General features: G+C 43.1%; 1 protein-coding gene across 2 annotated transcripts in view; it reads right to left on the minus strand.

Annotated features, from left to right (window-relative positions):
• trmt11 (tRNA methyltransferase 11 homolog) overlaps positions 1-18,015 on the minus strand; it is a 137,256-nt gene extending 119,241 nt beyond the window's left edge. For both annotated transcript variants that reach the window (XM_070885274.1, XM_070885275.1), the window contains exons 1-3: positions 17,899-18,015; positions 14,839-14,904; positions 10,447-10,520 (exon numbers count right to left, since the gene is read on the minus strand). In XM_070885274.1, coding sequence (XP_070741375.1) covers positions 10,447-10,520; positions 14,839-14,904; positions 17,899-17,994 — 236 coding nt within the window. In that variant the 5' untranslated portion in view covers positions 17,995-18,015. The remainder of the gene's footprint in view (positions 1-10,446; positions 10,521-14,838; positions 14,905-17,898) is intronic.
• Between the last annotated feature and the right edge of the window lie 1,049 nt (positions 18,016-19,064).

Below are 19,064 nucleotides of genomic sequence, written 5' to 3' on the forward strand. Positions count from 1 at the left end.
ATGGAATCAATTATTAAGGATGTCATAGCAGCGCATTTGGAAAGAGGTAACATGATAGGTCCAAGTCAGCATGGATTTGTGAAAGGGAAATCATGCTCGACAAATCTTGTGGAATTTTTTGAGGATGTTTCCAGTAGAGTGGACAAGGGAAAACCAGTTGATGTAGAAACATAGAAACATAGAAATTAGGTGCAGGAGTAGGCCATTCGGCCCTTCAAGCCTGCACCACCATTCAATAAGATCATGGCTGATCATTCCTTCAGTACCCCTTTCCTACTTTCTCTCCATATTCCTTGATCCCCTTAACCGTAAGTGCCATATCTAACTCCCTCTTGAATATATCCAATGAACTGGCATCAACAACTCTGTGGCAGGGAATTCCACAGGTTAACAACTCTCTGAGTGAAGAAGTTTCTCTTCCTCTCAGTTCTAAACGGCCTGCCCCTTAACCTAAGACTGTGTCCCCTGGTTCTGGACTTCCCCAACATCGGGAACATTCTTCCCGCATCTAGCCTGTCTAGTCCAGTCAGAATCTTATATGTTTCTATGAGATCCCCTCTCATCCTTCTAAACTCCAGTGAATAAAGGCCCAATTGATCCAGTCTCTCCTCATATGACAGCCCAGCCATCCCTGGAAGCAGTCTGGTGAACCTTCGCTGCACTTCCTCAATAGCCAGAACGTCCTTCCTCAGATTAGGAGAACAAAACTGAATACAATATTCCAGGTGGGGCCTCACCAAGGCCCTGTACAACTGCAGTAAGACTTCCCTGCTCCTATACTCAAATCCCCTTGCTATGAAGGCCAACATACCATTAGCCTTCTTCACCGCCTGCTGTACCTGCATGTCAACTTTCAATGACTGATGAACCATGACACCCAGGTCTCGTTGCACCTCCCCTTTTCCAAATCTTCCGCCATTCAGGTAATATGTTTTTGCCCCCAAAGTGGATAACCTCACATTTGTCCACATTGTACTGCATCTGCCATATATTTGCCCACTCGCCTAACCTGTCCAAGTCCCCCTGCAGCCTCTTAGTGTCCTCCTCACAGATCACACCGCCACCAAGTTTAGTGTCATTTGCAAACTTGGAGATATTGCACTCAATTCCATCATCTAAATCATTAATATATATTGTAAAGAGCTGGGGTCCCAGCACTGAGCCCTGCGGCACTCCACTAGTCACTGCCTGCCATTCTGAAAAGGACCCGTTAATCCCGACTCTCTGCTTCCTGTCTGCCAACGAGTCAGTACATTACCCCCAATACCATGTGCTTTGATTTTGCACACTAATCTCTTGTGTGGGACCTTGTCAAAAGCCTTTTGAAAGTCCAAATACGCCACATCCACTGGTTCTGCCTTGTCCACCCTACTAGTTACATCCTCAAAAAATTCCAGAAAATTTGTCAAGCATGATTTCTCTTTCATAAATCCATGCTGACTTGGACCAATCCTATCACTGCTCTCCAAATGCACTGCTATTTCATCCTTAAGGATCGATTCCAACATTTTCCCCACCACCGATGTCAGGCTAACTGGTCTGTAATTACCCATTTTCTCTCTCCCTCCTTTTTTAAAAATTGGTGTTACATTTGCAACCCTCCAGTCCAAAGGAACTGATCCAGAATCGATAGACTGTTGGAAAATTAGCACCAATGCATCCACTATTTCTAGGGCCACTTCCTTAAGTACTCTGGGATGTGGACTATCAGGCCCTGGGGATTTATCGGCCTTCAACCCTGTCAATTTCCCTAACACAATTTCCCGCCTAATAAGGATATCCTTCAGTTCCTCCTTCTCACTAGTCCTTCGGACCCCTAGTACATCGGGAAGGTAATTTGTGTCTTCCTTTGTGAAGACAGAACCAAAGTACTTGTTCAATTGGTCTGCCATTTCTTTGTTCCCCATTATATATTCACCCGAATCCGACTGCAAGGGACCAACGCTGGTCTTCACTAATCTTTTGTCCTCCTTTGCTGTATTCTAAATTTATCCCAGTCCTCCAGTTTGCTACTTTTTCTGGCAAATTTGTATGCCTCTTCCTTGGATTTAACACTATCCTTAATTTCCCTTGTTAGCCACGGTTAAGCCACCTTCCCCGTTTTATTTTTACTCCAGACAGGAATGTACAAGTGTTGAAGTTCGTCCATATGATCTTTAAAGGTTTGCCATTGCCTATCCACCGTCAACCCTCTAAGTATCATTTGTCAGTCTATTCTAGCCAATTCACGTCTCATACCATCGAAGTTACCTTTCCCCAAGTTCAGGACCCTAGTTTCTGAATTAACTTTGTCACTCTCCATTTTAATAAAGAATTCTACCATATTATGGTCACTCTTCCCCAAGGGGTCTCGCACAAGAAGATTGCTAATTAGTCCCTTCTCATTACACATCACCCAGTCTAGGATGGCCAGCTCTCTGGTTGGTTCCTCGAAATATTGGTCTAGAAATCCATCCCTAATACACTCCAGGAAATCCTCCTCCACTGCATTGCTACCAGTTGGGTTAGCCTAATCAATATGTAGATTAAAGTCACCCATGATTACTGCTGTACCTTTATTGCACACATACCTTATTTGTTGTTTGATGCTGTCCCCAACCTCACTACTGCTATGTGGTGGCCTGTACACAACTCCCACTAGTGTTTTCTGCCCTTTGGTATTTCGTAGCTCCACCCATACCGATTCCACATCATCCAAGCTAATGTCCTTCCTTACAATTGCATTAATTTCTTCTTTAAGCAGCAATGCCACCCCGCCTCCTTTTATTTTCTATCTATCCTTCCTAAATGCTGAATACCCCTGGATGTTGAGTTCCCAGCCTTGGTCATCCTGGAGCCATGTCTCCGTGATGCCAATGACATCATACCCGTTAACTGCTATCTGCACAGTTAATTAGTCCACCTTATTCCGAATACACCTAGCATTGAGGGACAGAGCCTTCAGGCTTGTCTTTTTAAACACACTTTGACCTTTTAGAATTCTGCTGTAAAGTGGCTTTTTGTTTTTTGCCTTGGGTTTCTCTGCCCTCCACTTTTACTATTCTCCTTTCTATCTTTTGCTTCTGTCTCCATTTTATTCCCCTCTGTCTCCCTGCATAGGTTCCCATCCCCCTGCCATATTAGTTTAACTCCTCCCAAACAGCACTAGCAAACACTCCCCCTTGGACATTAGTTCCGGTCCTGCCCAGGTGCAGACCGTCCAGTTTGTACTGGTCCCACCTCCCCCAGAACCGGTTCCAATGTCCCAGGAATTTGAATCCCTCCCCTCTGCACCACTGCTCAAGCCACGTATTCATCTGAGCTATCCTGCGATTCCTACTCTGACTAGCACGTGGCACTGGTAGCAATCCTGAGATTATTACTTTTGGGGTCCTACTTTTTAAATTTAACTCCTAGCTCCCTAAATTTGTCTCGTAGGATCTCATCCCGTTTTTTACCTATATCGTTGGTACCTATATGCACCACGACAACTGGCTGTTCACCCTCCCTTTTCAGAATGTCCTGCACCCGCTCCGAGACATCCTTGACCCTTGCACCAGGGAGGCAACATACCATCCTGGAGTCTCGGCTGCGGCCGCAGAAACACCTATCTATTCCCCTTACAATTGAATCCCCATCACTATCGCTCTTCCACTCTTTTTCCTGTGGTGTATTTGGACTTTCAGAAGGCTTTCGACAAGGTCCCACACAAGAGATTAATGTGCAAAGTTAAAGCGCATGGGATTGGGGGTAGAGTGCTGACGTGGATTAAAGCAAAGAGTAAGAGTAAATGGGTACTTTTCAGAATGGCAGGCAGTGACTAGTGGGGTACCGCAAGGTTCTGTGCTGGGGCCCCAGCTGTTTACATTGTACATTAATGATTTAGACGAGGGGATTAAATGTAGTATCTCCAAATTTGCGGATGACACTAAGTTGGGTGGCAGTGTGAGCTGCGAGGAGGATGCTATGAGGCTGCAGAGTGACTTGGATAAGTTAGGTGAGTGGGCAAATGCATGGCAGATGAAGGATAATGTGGATAAATGTGAGCTTATCCACTTTGGTGGTAAAAAACAGAGACACAGACTATTATCTGAATGGTGACAGATTAGGAAAAGGGGAGGTGCAACGAGGCCTGGGTGTCATGGTACATCGGTCATTGAAGGTTGGCATGCAGGTACAGCAGGCGGTTAAGAAAGCAAATGGCATGTTGGCTTTCATAGCGAGGGGATTTGAGTACAGGGGCAGGGAGGTGTTACTACAGTTGTACAGGGCCTTGGTGAGGCCACACCTGGAGTATTGTGTACAGTTTTGGTCTCCTAACTTGAGGAAGGACATTCTTGCTATTGAGGGAGTGCAGTGAAGGTTCACCAGACTGATTCCCGGGATGGCGGGACTGATATATCAAGAAAGACTGGGTCAACTGGGCTTGTATTCACTGGAGTTCAGAAGAATGAGAGGGGATCTCATAGAAACGTTTAAAATTCTGACAGGTTTAGACAGGTTAGATGCAGGAAGAATGTTCCCAATGTTGGGGAAGTCCAGAACCAGGGGTCACAGTCTAAGGATAAGGGGTAAGCCATTTAGGACCGAGATGAGGAGAAACTTCTTCACCCAGAGAGTGGCGAACCTGTGGAATTCTCTACCACAGAAATTTGTTGAGGCCAATTCACTAAATATATTCAAAAAGGAGTTAGATATAGTCCTTTCTACTAGGGGGATCAAGGGGTATGGTGAGAAAGCAGGAATGGGGTACTGAAGTTGCATGTTCAGCCATGAACTCATTGAATGGCGGTGCAGGCTCGAAGGGCCGAATGGCCTACTCCTGCACCTATTTTCTATGTTTCTATGAGACAGAGGAAAGTAGAAGGGGGACAGAAGCAAAAGATAGAAAGAAGAAAAGTAAAATTGGAGGGCAGAGAAACCCAAGGCAAAAAGCAAAAAGGTCACATTACAGCAAAATCCTAAAGGGGCAAAAGGGTGTTAAAAAGACAAGCCTGAAGGCTCTGTGCCTCAATGCAAGGACTATTCGGAATAACGTGGACGAATTAACTGTGCAGATAGCAGTTAACGGGTATGATGTAATTGCCATCATGGAGACATGGCTCCAGGGTGACCAAGGCTGGGAACTCAACATCCAGGGGTATTCAACATTTAGGAAGGATAGACAGAAAGGAAAAGGAAGTGGGGTGGCATTGCTGGTTAAAGAGGAAATTAATGCAATAGTAAGGAAGGACATTAGCTTGGATGATGTGGAATCTGTATGGGTGGAGCTATGGCATACCAAAGGGCAGAAAACACTAGTTGTGTACAGACCACCAAACAGTAGTAATGAGGATGGGGCCACCATCAAACAAGAAATTAGGGATGCATGCAATAAAGGTAAAGCAGTTATCATGGGCGACTTTAATCTACATATTGACTGGGCTAACCAAACAGGTAGCAATGCAGTGGAGGAGGATTTCCTGGAGTGTATTAGGGATGGGTTTCTAGACCAATATGTCGAGGAATCAACTAGAGGGCTGGCCATCCTAGACTGGGTGATGTGTAATGAGAAAGGACTAATTAACAATCTTGTTGTGCGAGGCCCCTTGGGGAAGAGTGACCATAATATGGTAGAATTCTTTATTAAGATGCAGAGTGACACAGTTAATTCAGAGACTAGGGTCCTGAACTTGGGGAAAGGTAACTTCGATGGTATGAGACGTGAATTGACTAGAATAGACTGACAAATGATACTTAGAGGGTTGACGGTGGATAGGCAATGGCAAACATTTAAAGATCACATGGATGAACTTCAACAATTGTACATCCCTGTCTCGAGTAAAAATAAAACGGGGAAGGTGGCTCAACCGCGACTAACAAGGGAAATTAAGGATAGTGTTAAATTCAAGGAAGAGGCATATAAATTGACCAGCAAACCTGAGGACTGGGAGAATTTTGTAATACATTAGAGCAGGACAAAGGGTTTAATTTGGAGAGGGAAAATAGAGTATGAGAGGAAGCTTGCTGGGAACATAAAAACTGACAGCAAAAGCTTCTATACATATGTGAAGAGAAAAATGTTAATAGGTCCCTTGCAGTCAGATTCAGGTGAATTTATAATGGGGAACAAAGAAATGGCGGACCAGTTAAACAAATACTCTAGTTCTGTTTTCACGAAATACTAGAGGACCGAGGGTCTAATGAGAAAGAGGAACTGAAGGATGTCCTTATAAATCGGGAAATTGTGTTAGGGAAATTGATGGGATTGAAGGCCAATAAATCCCCGGGGCCTGATAGTCTGCATCCCAGAGTACTTAAGGAAGTGGCCATAGAAATAGTGGATGCATTGGTGATCATTTTCCAACAGTCTATCGACTCTGGATCAGTTCCTATGGACCGGAGAGTAGCTAATGTAACACCACTGTTTAAAAAAGGAGGGAGAGAGAAAACAGGTAATTATAAACCGGTTAGCCTGACATCAGTAGCGGGGAAAATGTTGGAATCAATTATTAAAGATGAAACAGCAGCACATTTGGAAAGCAGTGACAGGATCAGTACAAGTCAGCATGGATTTATGAAAGGGAAATCATGCTTGACAAATCTTCTGGAATTTTTTTGAGGATGTAACTAGTAGAATGGACAAGGAGAACCAGTGGATATGGTGTATTTGGACTTTCAAAAGTCTTTTGACAAGGTCCCAGACAAGAGATTGGTGTGCAAAATCAAAGCACATGGTATTGGGGGTAATGTACTGACGTGGATAGAGAACTGGTTGGCAGACAGGAAACAGAGAGTTCGGATAAATGGGTCCTTTTCAGAATGGCAAGCAATGACTAGTGGAGTTCCACAGGGCTCAGTGCTGGGACCCCAGCTCTTTACAATATACATTTATGATTTAGACAAAGGAATTGAGTATAATATCTCCAAGTTTGCAGATGACACTAAACTGGGTGGCGGTGTGAGCTGTGAGGAGGACGCTAAAAGGCTGCAGGGTGACTTGGACAGGTTAGGTGAGTGGGCAAATGCATGGCAGATGCAGTATAATGTGGATAAATGTGAGGTTATCCACTTTGGGGGCAAAAACACTACGGCAGATTATCTGAATGGCGGCAGATTAGGAAAGGGGGGGGGATGCAACGAGACCTGGGTGTCATGGTACATCAGAAGGTTGGCATGCAGGTACAGCATGTGGTGAAGGCGGCAAATGGTATGTTGGCCTTCATAGCTAGGGGATTTGAGTATAGGAGCAGGGAGGTCTTCCTGCAGTTATGCACGGCCTTGGTGAGGCCGCGCCTGAATATTGTGTTCAGTTTTGGTCTCCTAATCTGAGGAAGGATGTTCTTGCTATTGAGGGAGTGCAGCGAAGGTTCACCAGACTGATTCCCGGGATGGCGGGACTGACATATAAGGAGAGACTGGATCAACTGGGCCTTTATTCGCTGGAGATAAGAAGGATGAGAGGGGATCTCATAGAAACCGATAAGATTCTGACGGGACTGGACAGGTAAGATGCAGGAAGAATGTTCCCGATGTTGGGGAAGTCCAGCACCAGGGGACACAGTCTAATGATAAAGGGTAAGCCATTTAGGACTGAGATGAGGAGATAACCAGTGGAATTCCCTACTGCAGAGAGTTGTTGATGCCAGTTCATTGGATATATTCAAGAGGGAGTTAGATGTGGCCCTTATGGCTAAAGGGATCAAGGGGTATGGAGAGAAAGCAGGAACGGGGTACTGAGGGAATGATCAGCCATGATCTTATTGAATGGTGGTGCAGGCTCGAATGGTCTACTCCTGCACCTATTTTCTATGTTTCTATGTTAAATGGGCAGCCCCTTATTCTGAGACTATGCCCCTTAGTTTTAGTTTCTCCTATGAGTGGAAATATCCTCTCTGCACCAACCTTGTCGAGCCCCCTCATTATCTTACATGTTTCAAAAATCACCTCTCATTCTTCTGAACTTCAATGTGTGTAGGCCCAACCTACTCAACCTATCTTCATAAGTCAACCCTCTCATCTCCAGAATCAGCCTCCAATGCAAGTATGTCCTTCTTTAAATACAGAGAACAAAACTGTACGCAGTACTCTAAGTGTGGCCTCACCAATACCCTGTACAGTTGTAGCAGGACTTCTCTGCTTTTACACTCCATCCCCCTTGCAATAAAGGTCAACATTCCATTTGCCTTCCTGATTACTTGCTGTACCTGCATACTAACTTTGTGTTTCATGCACAAGGACACCCAGCTCCCTCTGTGCTGCAGCACTTTGCAATTTTTCTCCATTTAAATTATAATTTGCTTTTCTACTTTTTCTGCCGAAGTGGATAACCTCACATTTTCCCACATTATACTCCATCTGCCAAATTTTTGCCCACTCATTTAGCCTTTCTATATCCCTTTGTAGATTTTTTCCATCCTCCTCACAATTTGCTCTCCCACCCATCTTTGTATCATCAGCAAACTTGGCTACATTACATTTGGTCCCTTCATCCAAATCATTAATATAGTAATCATGTAAATAGTTGAGGCCCCAGCACCGATCCCTGTGGCACCCCACTAGTTACTGTTTGCCAACCGGGAAATGACCCATTTATCTCGACTCTCTGTTTTCTGTTAGTTAGCCAATCCTCTATCCACGATAATATATTACCCACAACCCCGTGAACTTTTATCATGTGCAGTAACCTTTTATGTGGCACCTTATCGAATGCCTTCTGGAAATCCAATTTCTTAATTGCTTGCTGTACCTGTATGTTAACTTTCAATGATTTGTGTACAAGGACAGCCAGGTCCCTCTGAACACCAACATTTCCCAATCTCTCACCATTTAAAAATAATCTGCTTTTCTATTTTTCCCTTTCTTTATCAATTTCTTGGTCCTTCTTTGCTGAATTCTAAAATCCTCCCAATCCTCAGGCATACTGATCTTTTTGCCAACATTATAAGCATCTTCCTTTGATATAATACTATCTTTAACTTCTCTTGTTAGCCACAGTTGGGATCACTTTTCCTGTGGGGCTTTTGTGCCTTAAAGGAATGTATGTTTGTTGTAAATTATGTATTAATTCTTTAAATGCTAGCCATTGCTTGTCTACCGTCATACCTATTAATGTAGTTTCCCAATCTACCTTAGCCAACTCGCCCCTCGTATCTACGTAGTTTCCTTTGTTTATATTTAAGACGCTAGTTTTGGATTTAACTAAATCACTTTCAAACTCAATGTAAAATTCTATCATATTATAGTCACTCTTCCCTAAAGGCCCCTTTTCTGCAAGGTTATTAATTAACCCTTTCTCATTGCACAATACTAGAATAGCCTGTTCCCTGGTTGGTTCCTCAACATAGTGATCTAGAAAAACATATTTTACACATTCCATGAATTCATCCTCTACGCTATTATTGCCTATTTGGTTTGCGCAGTCTATATGTACATTAAAATCCCCATGATTACTGTAATACATGTGGTCAAAATGGGGAATGCTTTTTAAAAGTGGATCCAGGAATGTATGTTTCTAGTCCAACAAGAAAGAAGCATTGCTTAATTTAGTTCTTGGAAATGAAGTATGGTGAATAACTCATCTGAGAACATCGGGGAAATAGTTTGGCTCAATGCAAGAAAAGGATAATGCATTAAAGGTAAGAGTGCTGGACTGGTAAAGGGCAGAAGTGAGTGAGATAAAAAAAGGATCTGACCCAAATTAAATGGGCACAAAATTTACAAAACAGATTAATAGTTCAGTTGGAAATCTTCCAATAGAAGATGAATAGAGTACAAAATAAATATATCTCTACACTGGACAGGAGAGCAGCCAATGTAATGCCTTTGTTCAATGGAGAGAGGACAAACCAGGTAACGATTGACCAGTCTAATGTTAGCTGTGGGAAATTCTTAGAATCCATAATTTGAGATAAAATTAGTAAGCACCGTTAAAAGCATGTATTTGATAAATTTAACAGAGCTTTTGATGAAGTGACTGATTGACAGATAAAGAGAATGCAGTAGATGTATTTTTGGATGATAAAAATTAAAAGAATGGAGGAAGGGAAAAGGAAGACAAACAAAAAACTATTTTCTCCATTTACTTCACAAATGCAAAGCAACTAAAGCTGGCAGCTGGATTCGGACTTTGCAATAACTAAAGAATTTCTGCAAGCACAAATTGTTCTTGATGCATTTAACTGAAAGCTGATGCCATGCCTTTTACAATAGCGGCCACTTTTATATTCCGCTAAAACCCATACTATTGACTCTGTCTCCTGACACACGTGTAGAACGCTGCAACCCATTTTTAAACCAGGTTTGCCCAACAGCCAGCCTTAATGAATCCCAGAGTTTATTCTCGAGTTGTAGCCAGTTACACGAGACCCACAAATCAAGAGCTGGCACCACGAGCATAGTTCATGGTGCAATATAAAAGTAACTAGGAGAGGCAGCCATTATTCTTCAACTCCTTGTGCATCAATTACAATTACATAAAACACCTACTTTGCACACACTGTCCGCCTCATGATTCTTTTTGCCATCTCCTCGGAGGGAATGTGTAGAATCCAGAATGGAGACTGAAAAGGAAAATATAATAATGCAATAAATCACCTACAGTGCTGACCTTAGAAAGTCTGTTGGTGAAGCTTTAAAAAAAAGACCAGCATATTAGTAGATGTGAATCAAAATTAAATGGCATTGGCAGTAAATGGAACTTCACTCCCAGGAAATTGTCAGAGGTCATTAAACATTATGAAAATTGGAACCTTTATGTCCATCGCAGCTCCAACAAATATGTGCTTTGAAACTTCGAATATTTCCTAAAGTAAAGCTTTTCACACCCACATGTTTTTCTTGGCAAAGGGCGTGAAAATTGCATCAGGAATTAGAGCTGGCAATTAAACCCCGAAGCAGATAAATGGGAAGAAAAGCCTCAATAAACACACAAGCTTACACAGTAACATTCCTAAATTCAAATATCGGTACCATCACAAACTGCTAGTGTTTTATGAATCATGAAATAAATGCACTAATAAATTATGGCAATAGTTACACAGGCAGAAACAGCTCATCCTTTTTGTTACATATCCCCTTTAACAGACCTTGCACTCCCTGCAATTTTGTGAGCCAACATTCAAACGTAGGAATTGCAGATCACCGTCAGACCTCTGGGGACACTTGGGACACCTAGCCCTCTCCATTTCTAAATACACTAGGACTAAGGAGCCATGGGTTTGTGATCTCTGTATTTTTTTCATTATTGGTCCAGTGTGGCATGGGATTTGATGCCAGGAACATTTTTATCCCATGTAAGCACAACAACAACATTCGTACTGCACCTTTAACATATAATAATGTCCCAAGGTGCCTCAGAGAGGTGTACAGAAAAAATGGGACACTGAGGCATAGGAGATAGTAGGTGGAGTGACCAAAAGCTTGGTCAAAGAAGTGGGTTTTAAAGAGAGTCTTAAAAGCAGCAGAGGGAGGTGGCGAAGCAGAGGGATTTAAGGAGGGAATTGCAGAGCACAGCCCACAATGGTGGAGGGGGCACAGACAAATGGTAATGAAATTATGAGTCAAACAAGGCCAAGGAAAGCTGACGTGTTGACCAGGTTGGGCCTATACTCATTGGAGTTTAGAAGAATCAGAGGTGGTCTTACTGAAACATATAAGATACTGAGGGGGCTCGACAAGGTAGATGCAGAGAGGATGCTTCCACTCGTGGGGGAATCTAAAACTAGGGGGCATAGTTTAAGAATAAGGGGTCATAAAAACAGAGAAACATAGAAAATAGATGCAGGAGTAGGCCATTCGGCCCTTCGAGCCTGCACCGCCATTCAATAGGATCATGGTTGATCATTCCCACAGTACCACTTTCCTGCTTTCTCTCCATACCCCTTGATCCCTTTAGCCGTAAAGGACCATATCGAACTCCCTCTTGAATATATCCAATGAACTGGCCTCAACAACTCTCTGCGGCAGGGAATTCCACAGGTTAACAACTCTCTGAGTGAAGAAGTTTCTCCTTACCTCAGTCCTAAATGGCCTACCCCTTATCCTAAGACTGTGTCCCCTGGTTCTGGACTTCCCCAATATCAAGAACATTCTACCCGCATCTAACCTGTCCCGTCCCATCAGAATCTTATACATTTCCATGAGATCCCCTCTCATCCTTCTGAACTCCAATGTATAAAGGCCCAGTTGATCCAGTCTGTCCTCATATATCAGTCCAGCCATCCCAGGAATCAGTCTGGTGAACCTTCGCTGCACTCCCTCAACAGCAAGAACGTCCTTCCTCAGATTAGGAGACCAAAACAGAACACAATATTCCAGGTGAGGCCTCACCAAGGCCCTGTACAACTGCAGTAAGACTCCCCCTGCCCCTATACTCAAATCCCCTAGCTATGAAGGCCAACATACCATTTGCCTTCTTCACCGCCTGCTGTACCTGCATGCCAACTTTCAATGACTGATGAACCATGAAACCCAGGTCTCGTTGCACCTCCCCCTTTCCTAATCTGCTGCCATTCAGATATTTTGTCTTCGCGTTTTTGCCCCCAAAGTGGATAACCTCAAATTTAGCCACATTATACTGCATCTGCCATGCATTTGCCCACTCACCTAACCTGTCCAAGTCACCCTGCAGTCTCTCAGCATCCCCCACGCAGCTCACACCGCCACCCAGTTTAGTGTCATCTGCAAACTTGGAGATATTACACTCAATTCCTTCATCTAAATCATTGATGTATATTGTAAAGTGCTGGGGCCCCAGCACTGAGCCCTGTGGCACTCCACTAGTCACTGCCTGCCATTCTGAAAAGGACCCGTTTTTCCCGACTCTCTGCTTCCTGTCTGCCAACCAGTTCTCTATCCACGTCAGTATATTTTCCCCAATACCATGTGCTTTGATTTTGCACACCAATCTCTTGTGTGGGACTTTGTCAAAAGCCTTTTGAAAGTCCACATCCACTGGTTCTCCCTTGTCCACTCTACTAGTTACATCCTCAAAAAATTCCAGAAGATTTGTCAAGCATGATTTCCCCTTCATAAATCCATGCTGACTTGGACCGAACCTGTCACTGCTTTCCAAATGTGCTGCTATTTCATCCTTAATAACTGATTCCAATATTTTCCCCACTACTGATGTCAGGCTAACCGGTCGATAATTACCTGCTTTCTCTCTCCCCCTCCCTTTTTAAAAAGTGGTGTTACATTAGCTACCCTCCAGTCCATAGGAACTGACCCAGAGTTGATAGACTGTTGGAAAATGATCACCAATGCATCCACTATTTCTCGGGCTACTTCCTTAAGTGCTCTGTGATGCAGACTATCAGGCGCCGGGGATCTATCGGCCTTCAATCCCATCAATTTCCCGAACACTATTTCCCGCCTGATAAGGATATCCTTCAGTTCCTCCGGCTCACTAGACCCTCAGTTGCCTAGTACTTCCTTCCGGAAGGTTATTTGTGTCTTCCTTCGTGAAGACAGAACCAAAGTATTTGTTCAATTGGTCTGCCATTTCTTTGTTCCCCATTATAAATTCATCTGACTCTGACTGCACTGTCTTCACTAATCTTTTTCTCTTCACATATGTATAGAAGCTTTTGCAGTAAGTTTTTATGTTCCCAGCAAGCTTCTTCTAGTACTCTATTTTCCCCCTCTTAATTAAACCCTTTGTCCTCCTCTACTGAATTCTAAATTTCTCCCAGTCCTCCAGTTTGCTGTTTTTCTGGCCAATTTATATGCCTCTTCCTTGGATTTAACAGTACCCTTAATTTCCTTTGTTAGCCACGGTTAAGCCACCTTCCCCATTTTATTTTTACTCCAGACAGGGATGTACAATTGCTGAAGTTCATCCATGTGATCTTTAAATGTTTGCCATTGCCTATCCACCGTCAACCCATTTAGAACTGAGCTGAGGAGGAATTTCTTCTGAGGGTCGTAAATTTGTGGAATTCTCGGCCCCAGAGAGCTGTGGAGGCTGGGTCATTGAATATATTTAAGATGGAGATAAACAGATTTTTGAACGATAAGGGAGTAAAGGGTTATGGGGAGCGGGCAGGGAAGTGGAGCTGAGCCCAAGATCAGATCAGCCATGATCTTATTAAATGGCGGAGCAGGCTCAAGGAGCCAAATGGCCTACTCCTGCTCCTATTTCTTATGTTATGTTATGTACCCCACCCCCAACCCATCAGTTTTCCTCCATGTTGAACAACACTTGTAAGTGAAGAATGTACTCTAGATAAGAACTTCAATGTCCACCACGAAGGGTCACAAGACTTGAAGTATTAACTTGTGTTCCTTCTTTAACAGATGCTGCCTAACCTGCCGAGTGTTTCCAGCATTGTCTGCCTTTATTTCAGATTTTCAGCATCTGAGATATTTTACATCTTGGCTTAAATTAAGTTTCTCATTTCGCTGGTATTAAACAAGGTGGAATCAATGTTTATTTGTTTGCTGGTGGAGGGTGAAAACTGACTTGGGAGAACACGATTAAGTCCACATGGATAGAAAAATTAGGGCTGGCATTTTAGCCTGGAAGGCTCGGTGCAGAACAATATGGCCTGACTGTGGAAAATGCTGGTCATCACCAGCCATTAAAATTACTCATACCCTTCTGTTGATATCAATAGGCTCTTTTCTGAATATTGATGTACAAACATTTACTTGCACAGCCAGCCATCACAATCATACATGGCTCAAACAGAAAATCCCACAAACAAATCAGTGTACATATTATTGAAAATAACAAGATACTAAGGAATGGATCAAAGACTGTAATGTAATTTGAGATTTCATATAACAATTATAAACAAATTCAATATTCTGCAGTTGTAGAATCCCATGATTAAGTTAGTATTTGATAGTACAAACTGAGGACATACTGTGTCCTACCTTTTCGTCAAAGTTTTCTTCACAGTTTAACTGTCCATCACAAAGAGAAAACAGGGATTTAAGCTCCTGTTAAAAAAAAATAGGTATTTGGTTTACATGGCACACATAAAATATCTGAGAAACAGCTGAATCAAAAACCCTTTTGAATCAAAAGATGTACTTAGTTAATAAGCACTGTCTTGGTCACAACACAGGTCTTTCTGATCTGAGCTGCAATATCCCTCCTATATCTTTTGTTCATGGCATTTTAGCTGTGCTTAATAATAGCTACATAACTGCACAAAGGAATAACAAGATATTAAATAGGATTAAAGATTTGTAAAATCCTTTATACATGTGGTGATAAAATAATCGACATTCATTCTGGGCAAGTGGGAATAGTCAAATGAATTATCAACTCGCAGTCACGTAGCAGTAAAATGGTGACACTTGTTTCAAACCTTTATGTCAATAGCTTTGAATTGCAAAGAATGCAGACAGTCTGTCCACCATTTAGAGAGTGCTGCAGTGAGGTTGTCCCATGCTTAGAAGGATCATTGAATGAAATGCAAGGTGAATCAGCAATGCTGGTGGGAAACTTCGCCAGTGTTGACCTTCAACTTGGTAATGGATTGTATTCCTTTCACTGGACCAGAAAAATGAGGCTTATGACATTTGTAAAGTTCGTAATATAGCAAAGAACTAAGCTGAACATAGATAGGACAAAGGAGATCTAAAAAAGGGAAGAAGAGGTGCAAAGTAGCAAACAATGAGGATAGTAGTAGACTCCAGGAGGACATAGACTGGTGAAATGGGCAGATACATGGCAGATGAAATTTAATGCAGAGAAGTGTGAAGCGATACATTTTGGTAGAAAGAATGAGGAGAGACAATATGAACTAAATGATTCAATGTTAAAGGGGGTGCAGGAAGCAAGAGACCTGGGGGTGTATGTACACAAATCTTTGAAGATGGGAGGACAAATTGAGAAGGCTGTTAAAAAAGCATATGGGATCCTTGGCTCTATTAATAGAGGAATAAAGTACAAAAGCAAAGGAGTTATGATATAAACCTTTATAAAACACTGTTTAGGCCTCATGTGGAGTATTGTGTTCAATTCTGGGTATCACCCATTAGGAAGGATGTCAAGGCCTTGCAAAAGATATTTACTAAACTGTTACCAAGGATGAGGGATTTCAGTTAGGTGGAGAGATTGGAAAAGTTAGGATTGTTCTCCTTAGAGCAGAGAGAGTTAAGGGGAGACCTAATAGAGGTATTCAAACTTATGAGAGGGTTTGATAGTTTGAGACCATGTAGGGAGAAACTATTTTCCCTGACTAGTGGTTGATAACCAGAGGTCATTGGTTGAAAATAATTGGCAAAAGAGCTGGAGAGGAAATGAGGACTAATTATTTCACACAGACTAATTATTTCACTACCTGAAAGGGTGATGGAATCAGATTTCGTAGGAACTTTCAAAAGGCAATTGGACATGTACTTGGAGAACTAATTTGCATGGTTATAGGGAAAAAGCTAGGGTGCAGGAGTGAATTGGACAGCTCTATCAAAGAGCTGTCACAGACACGATGGGCCAAATGGCCTCTTTTTATGCTGCAAGATCCTATGTGGCCTGATCAAGGCCCCACACAAACAATGGATAGTGTTTCTCGTTTTATGTTTAATTGTCCTGGAAATACATCCGAACACCCTATTTGTTTTCACAATAGCCTCACAACAATGATTATGTATCCTCAACGCCTCATACACCATACCCTCAGATATGCCTCCCACTCAGCTGCCTTGAGCACCAATGCTGAATGGTGCACATATGCTTGAAGGTCCCCCTACCCAAATGCATCATGCACATTTATCTATATTAGTAGATCTCCTTGTGAATTGGTCTCCAGATGTCGACCCATTCCATCATTCCATCTAGATTCACCACAAATCTATTTGTTTTACATCCAAGGTCCTTAAAACGCGACATATTCTCGTGTCATTCACAAACTTGTGGAAAGTTCCCCCGATGCTTTCATCCAGATTGTTGATAAAAATGGTGAAGTGCGACAGCCTTAACATCGATCGAAGTAGCTGGAGAATTTGATGCCAGACTGCCATTGGATGGAGGGTTGCCTTCTAAGGGGACGAAGCAAGATTTTTTTTTTAAATATAAATTTGCTGCACCTTTTTTTCCCACTGGTCTAGACCTTCCCTCATCCAGATGATAGGAGCCACTTCCGCCCCTATGCTTCATTACACTCATGGTAACAGCAAGATTCTATGCCAAATCCTGACAGAGCCAGGAAAGCAGGAACTCCTGATGCAGGGAACCCAGCTCTGTCCCCCTGACATTTGCCTTGTCGGGGGTGGGTGCAATTCCATCTTTTAAAAGGCATAACAAGAAAATACCAGAAATGGCACAGACTGGCACAAGCCTACAGGTCATCGGTGCCCATCACATTTTACAACATGACTGCCCGGCTGTGACTGTCTGAGTGGAGTAAATTGCTGCAAGTTGTCAGATCACTCTTCTTAGTGTATTGGTGGTGATTTTAAAAAACAAAAGAAAAAAAAAATACAAACAAAACCCCAAAAAAGGGCCTTGAAAAATGTTTGGAGTGTCCCGCAGATCTTGATTTAATGTCTACATTTTTTCCCCCAAAAAGAGTTGTATTGGTGGATGGCAATTGCCATAACCGATTTAGAAATAAGCATGTGCCCCCTTCTTAAAGACTGTAAAGGAAACTTAACAAATTAAATACGAATTATATTTCCTGGGGTGATGATGCACTCCAGTCCCTCCGGTGCCCACCGGTCCAGCTGTCAGGGCTCATACTGCCAGTGGGGCCAGACACCGAGAGACTGCGGGCCCCTGAATTATCCCAGTACAGGAGGCGGGAGAACAAAACAGTCATTTCTGAGCAGACTGGACGCTTGTCTTTATCCGGGAGGCGCCGCTCGCAGCGCATTACTGCGGGTGCTGGAAATCTGCAAACTGGCGGCCGCGGCCAATGTGGGGCTCAGACTGTGCTCTGGTCACCGCCCCCCGAGCCCGAGCCCGAGCCCGCCCGCCACACTCACCGGGAGCCGGAACTCCAGGTTTTCTTGGGCTAAAAGAAGTAAAAACCTCCGAGCCACGCTCCCGCGGCACAGCGCCATCTCCCCGTCCGCCAGCATAACAATCCCGGCCGCTGCCTCATCCTCCTCATTCCCCGGATATCGGTTCCGGGGCTGGCACTCTCCACACATCCTTGTTTTATCAACAAATAATTGCTTTTTACTGCTTCCAAATTATATTATTTTAATCTATTGGTTCAGTATCGTTAGCTTTTATTTATTGACTGGGAATTTTTTTTTTGTTTTAATATTGTTTCCCCTCAGCATCTCGAAATAACCGTCCTGTTTTTTTTTTAAATACAGAAAAAACTCCAATCTTTTCATATTCATGGAATAGAAATTAGTTAAAACAAAGCAGACGATTACAATTAAGTTCTATATACCTAACAGTAATTACAGTATAGAAACATGGGAAACTGAAAAAGAATCTTTCTGTTTCAGGTTTTCATTGCCTCCTGTGTCTCAGGAGCAGAAGACAGAGTCAATCAACTAGCTGAAGTAACCCTAGCAGAGGTTAGAAATCAGATCATCTGCCAATCCTCTCCATCAGAGATTGCTGCCCAGCAAAGCAAAATAAAGTAGACATTATTATATGTCCTTACTATACAGCATAGATGCACACAAGGCCCATACTTGAGAGAAGGTCACTCTGTGACCAGTTACCTTTATTACCAAGACCTCAAATCATGAAGGTGTAGTATCCCTGCACCTTACTACAAACTCACACGCGGCATGGATATATCAGACACGGTCACTCTGTGACCTTCACCTTTATTGCCTGGACCCTGGATGGGACCTCCCCTTTTATACCTGGAAACCCAGGTGAGAAGTGTCTCCCACAAGTTCACCCCCTGTGGTCAGGGTGTGCATTTCGAGGGTACAGGTACAGTGTACATGAGTTACAGTTACATGACTATGTCATTACAAGATGGTTAAATACATGGCATCACCTCCCCCCTTAAGTCTTTTTATTTCAGAGGTAGTCGACGCTCTCTCGTGGAGCACCACAGTTGTGGCTCTGGTGGCTGAGCCTCGGCACGCGTCTCTGTCACTTGAGATGATTCCGGCCTGGCCGCAGGGACTGTGCATGCTGAGGACTGTCTTTGTTGCTCGTCCGCTGGCAGTGGTGT

This window comes from Pristiophorus japonicus, chromosome 7 (genome assembly GCF_044704955.1).
Source record: "Pristiophorus japonicus isolate sPriJap1 chromosome 7, sPriJap1.hap1, whole genome shotgun sequence".
Taxonomy (NCBI): domain Eukaryota; kingdom Metazoa; phylum Chordata; class Chondrichthyes; family Pristiophoridae; genus Pristiophorus; species Pristiophorus japonicus.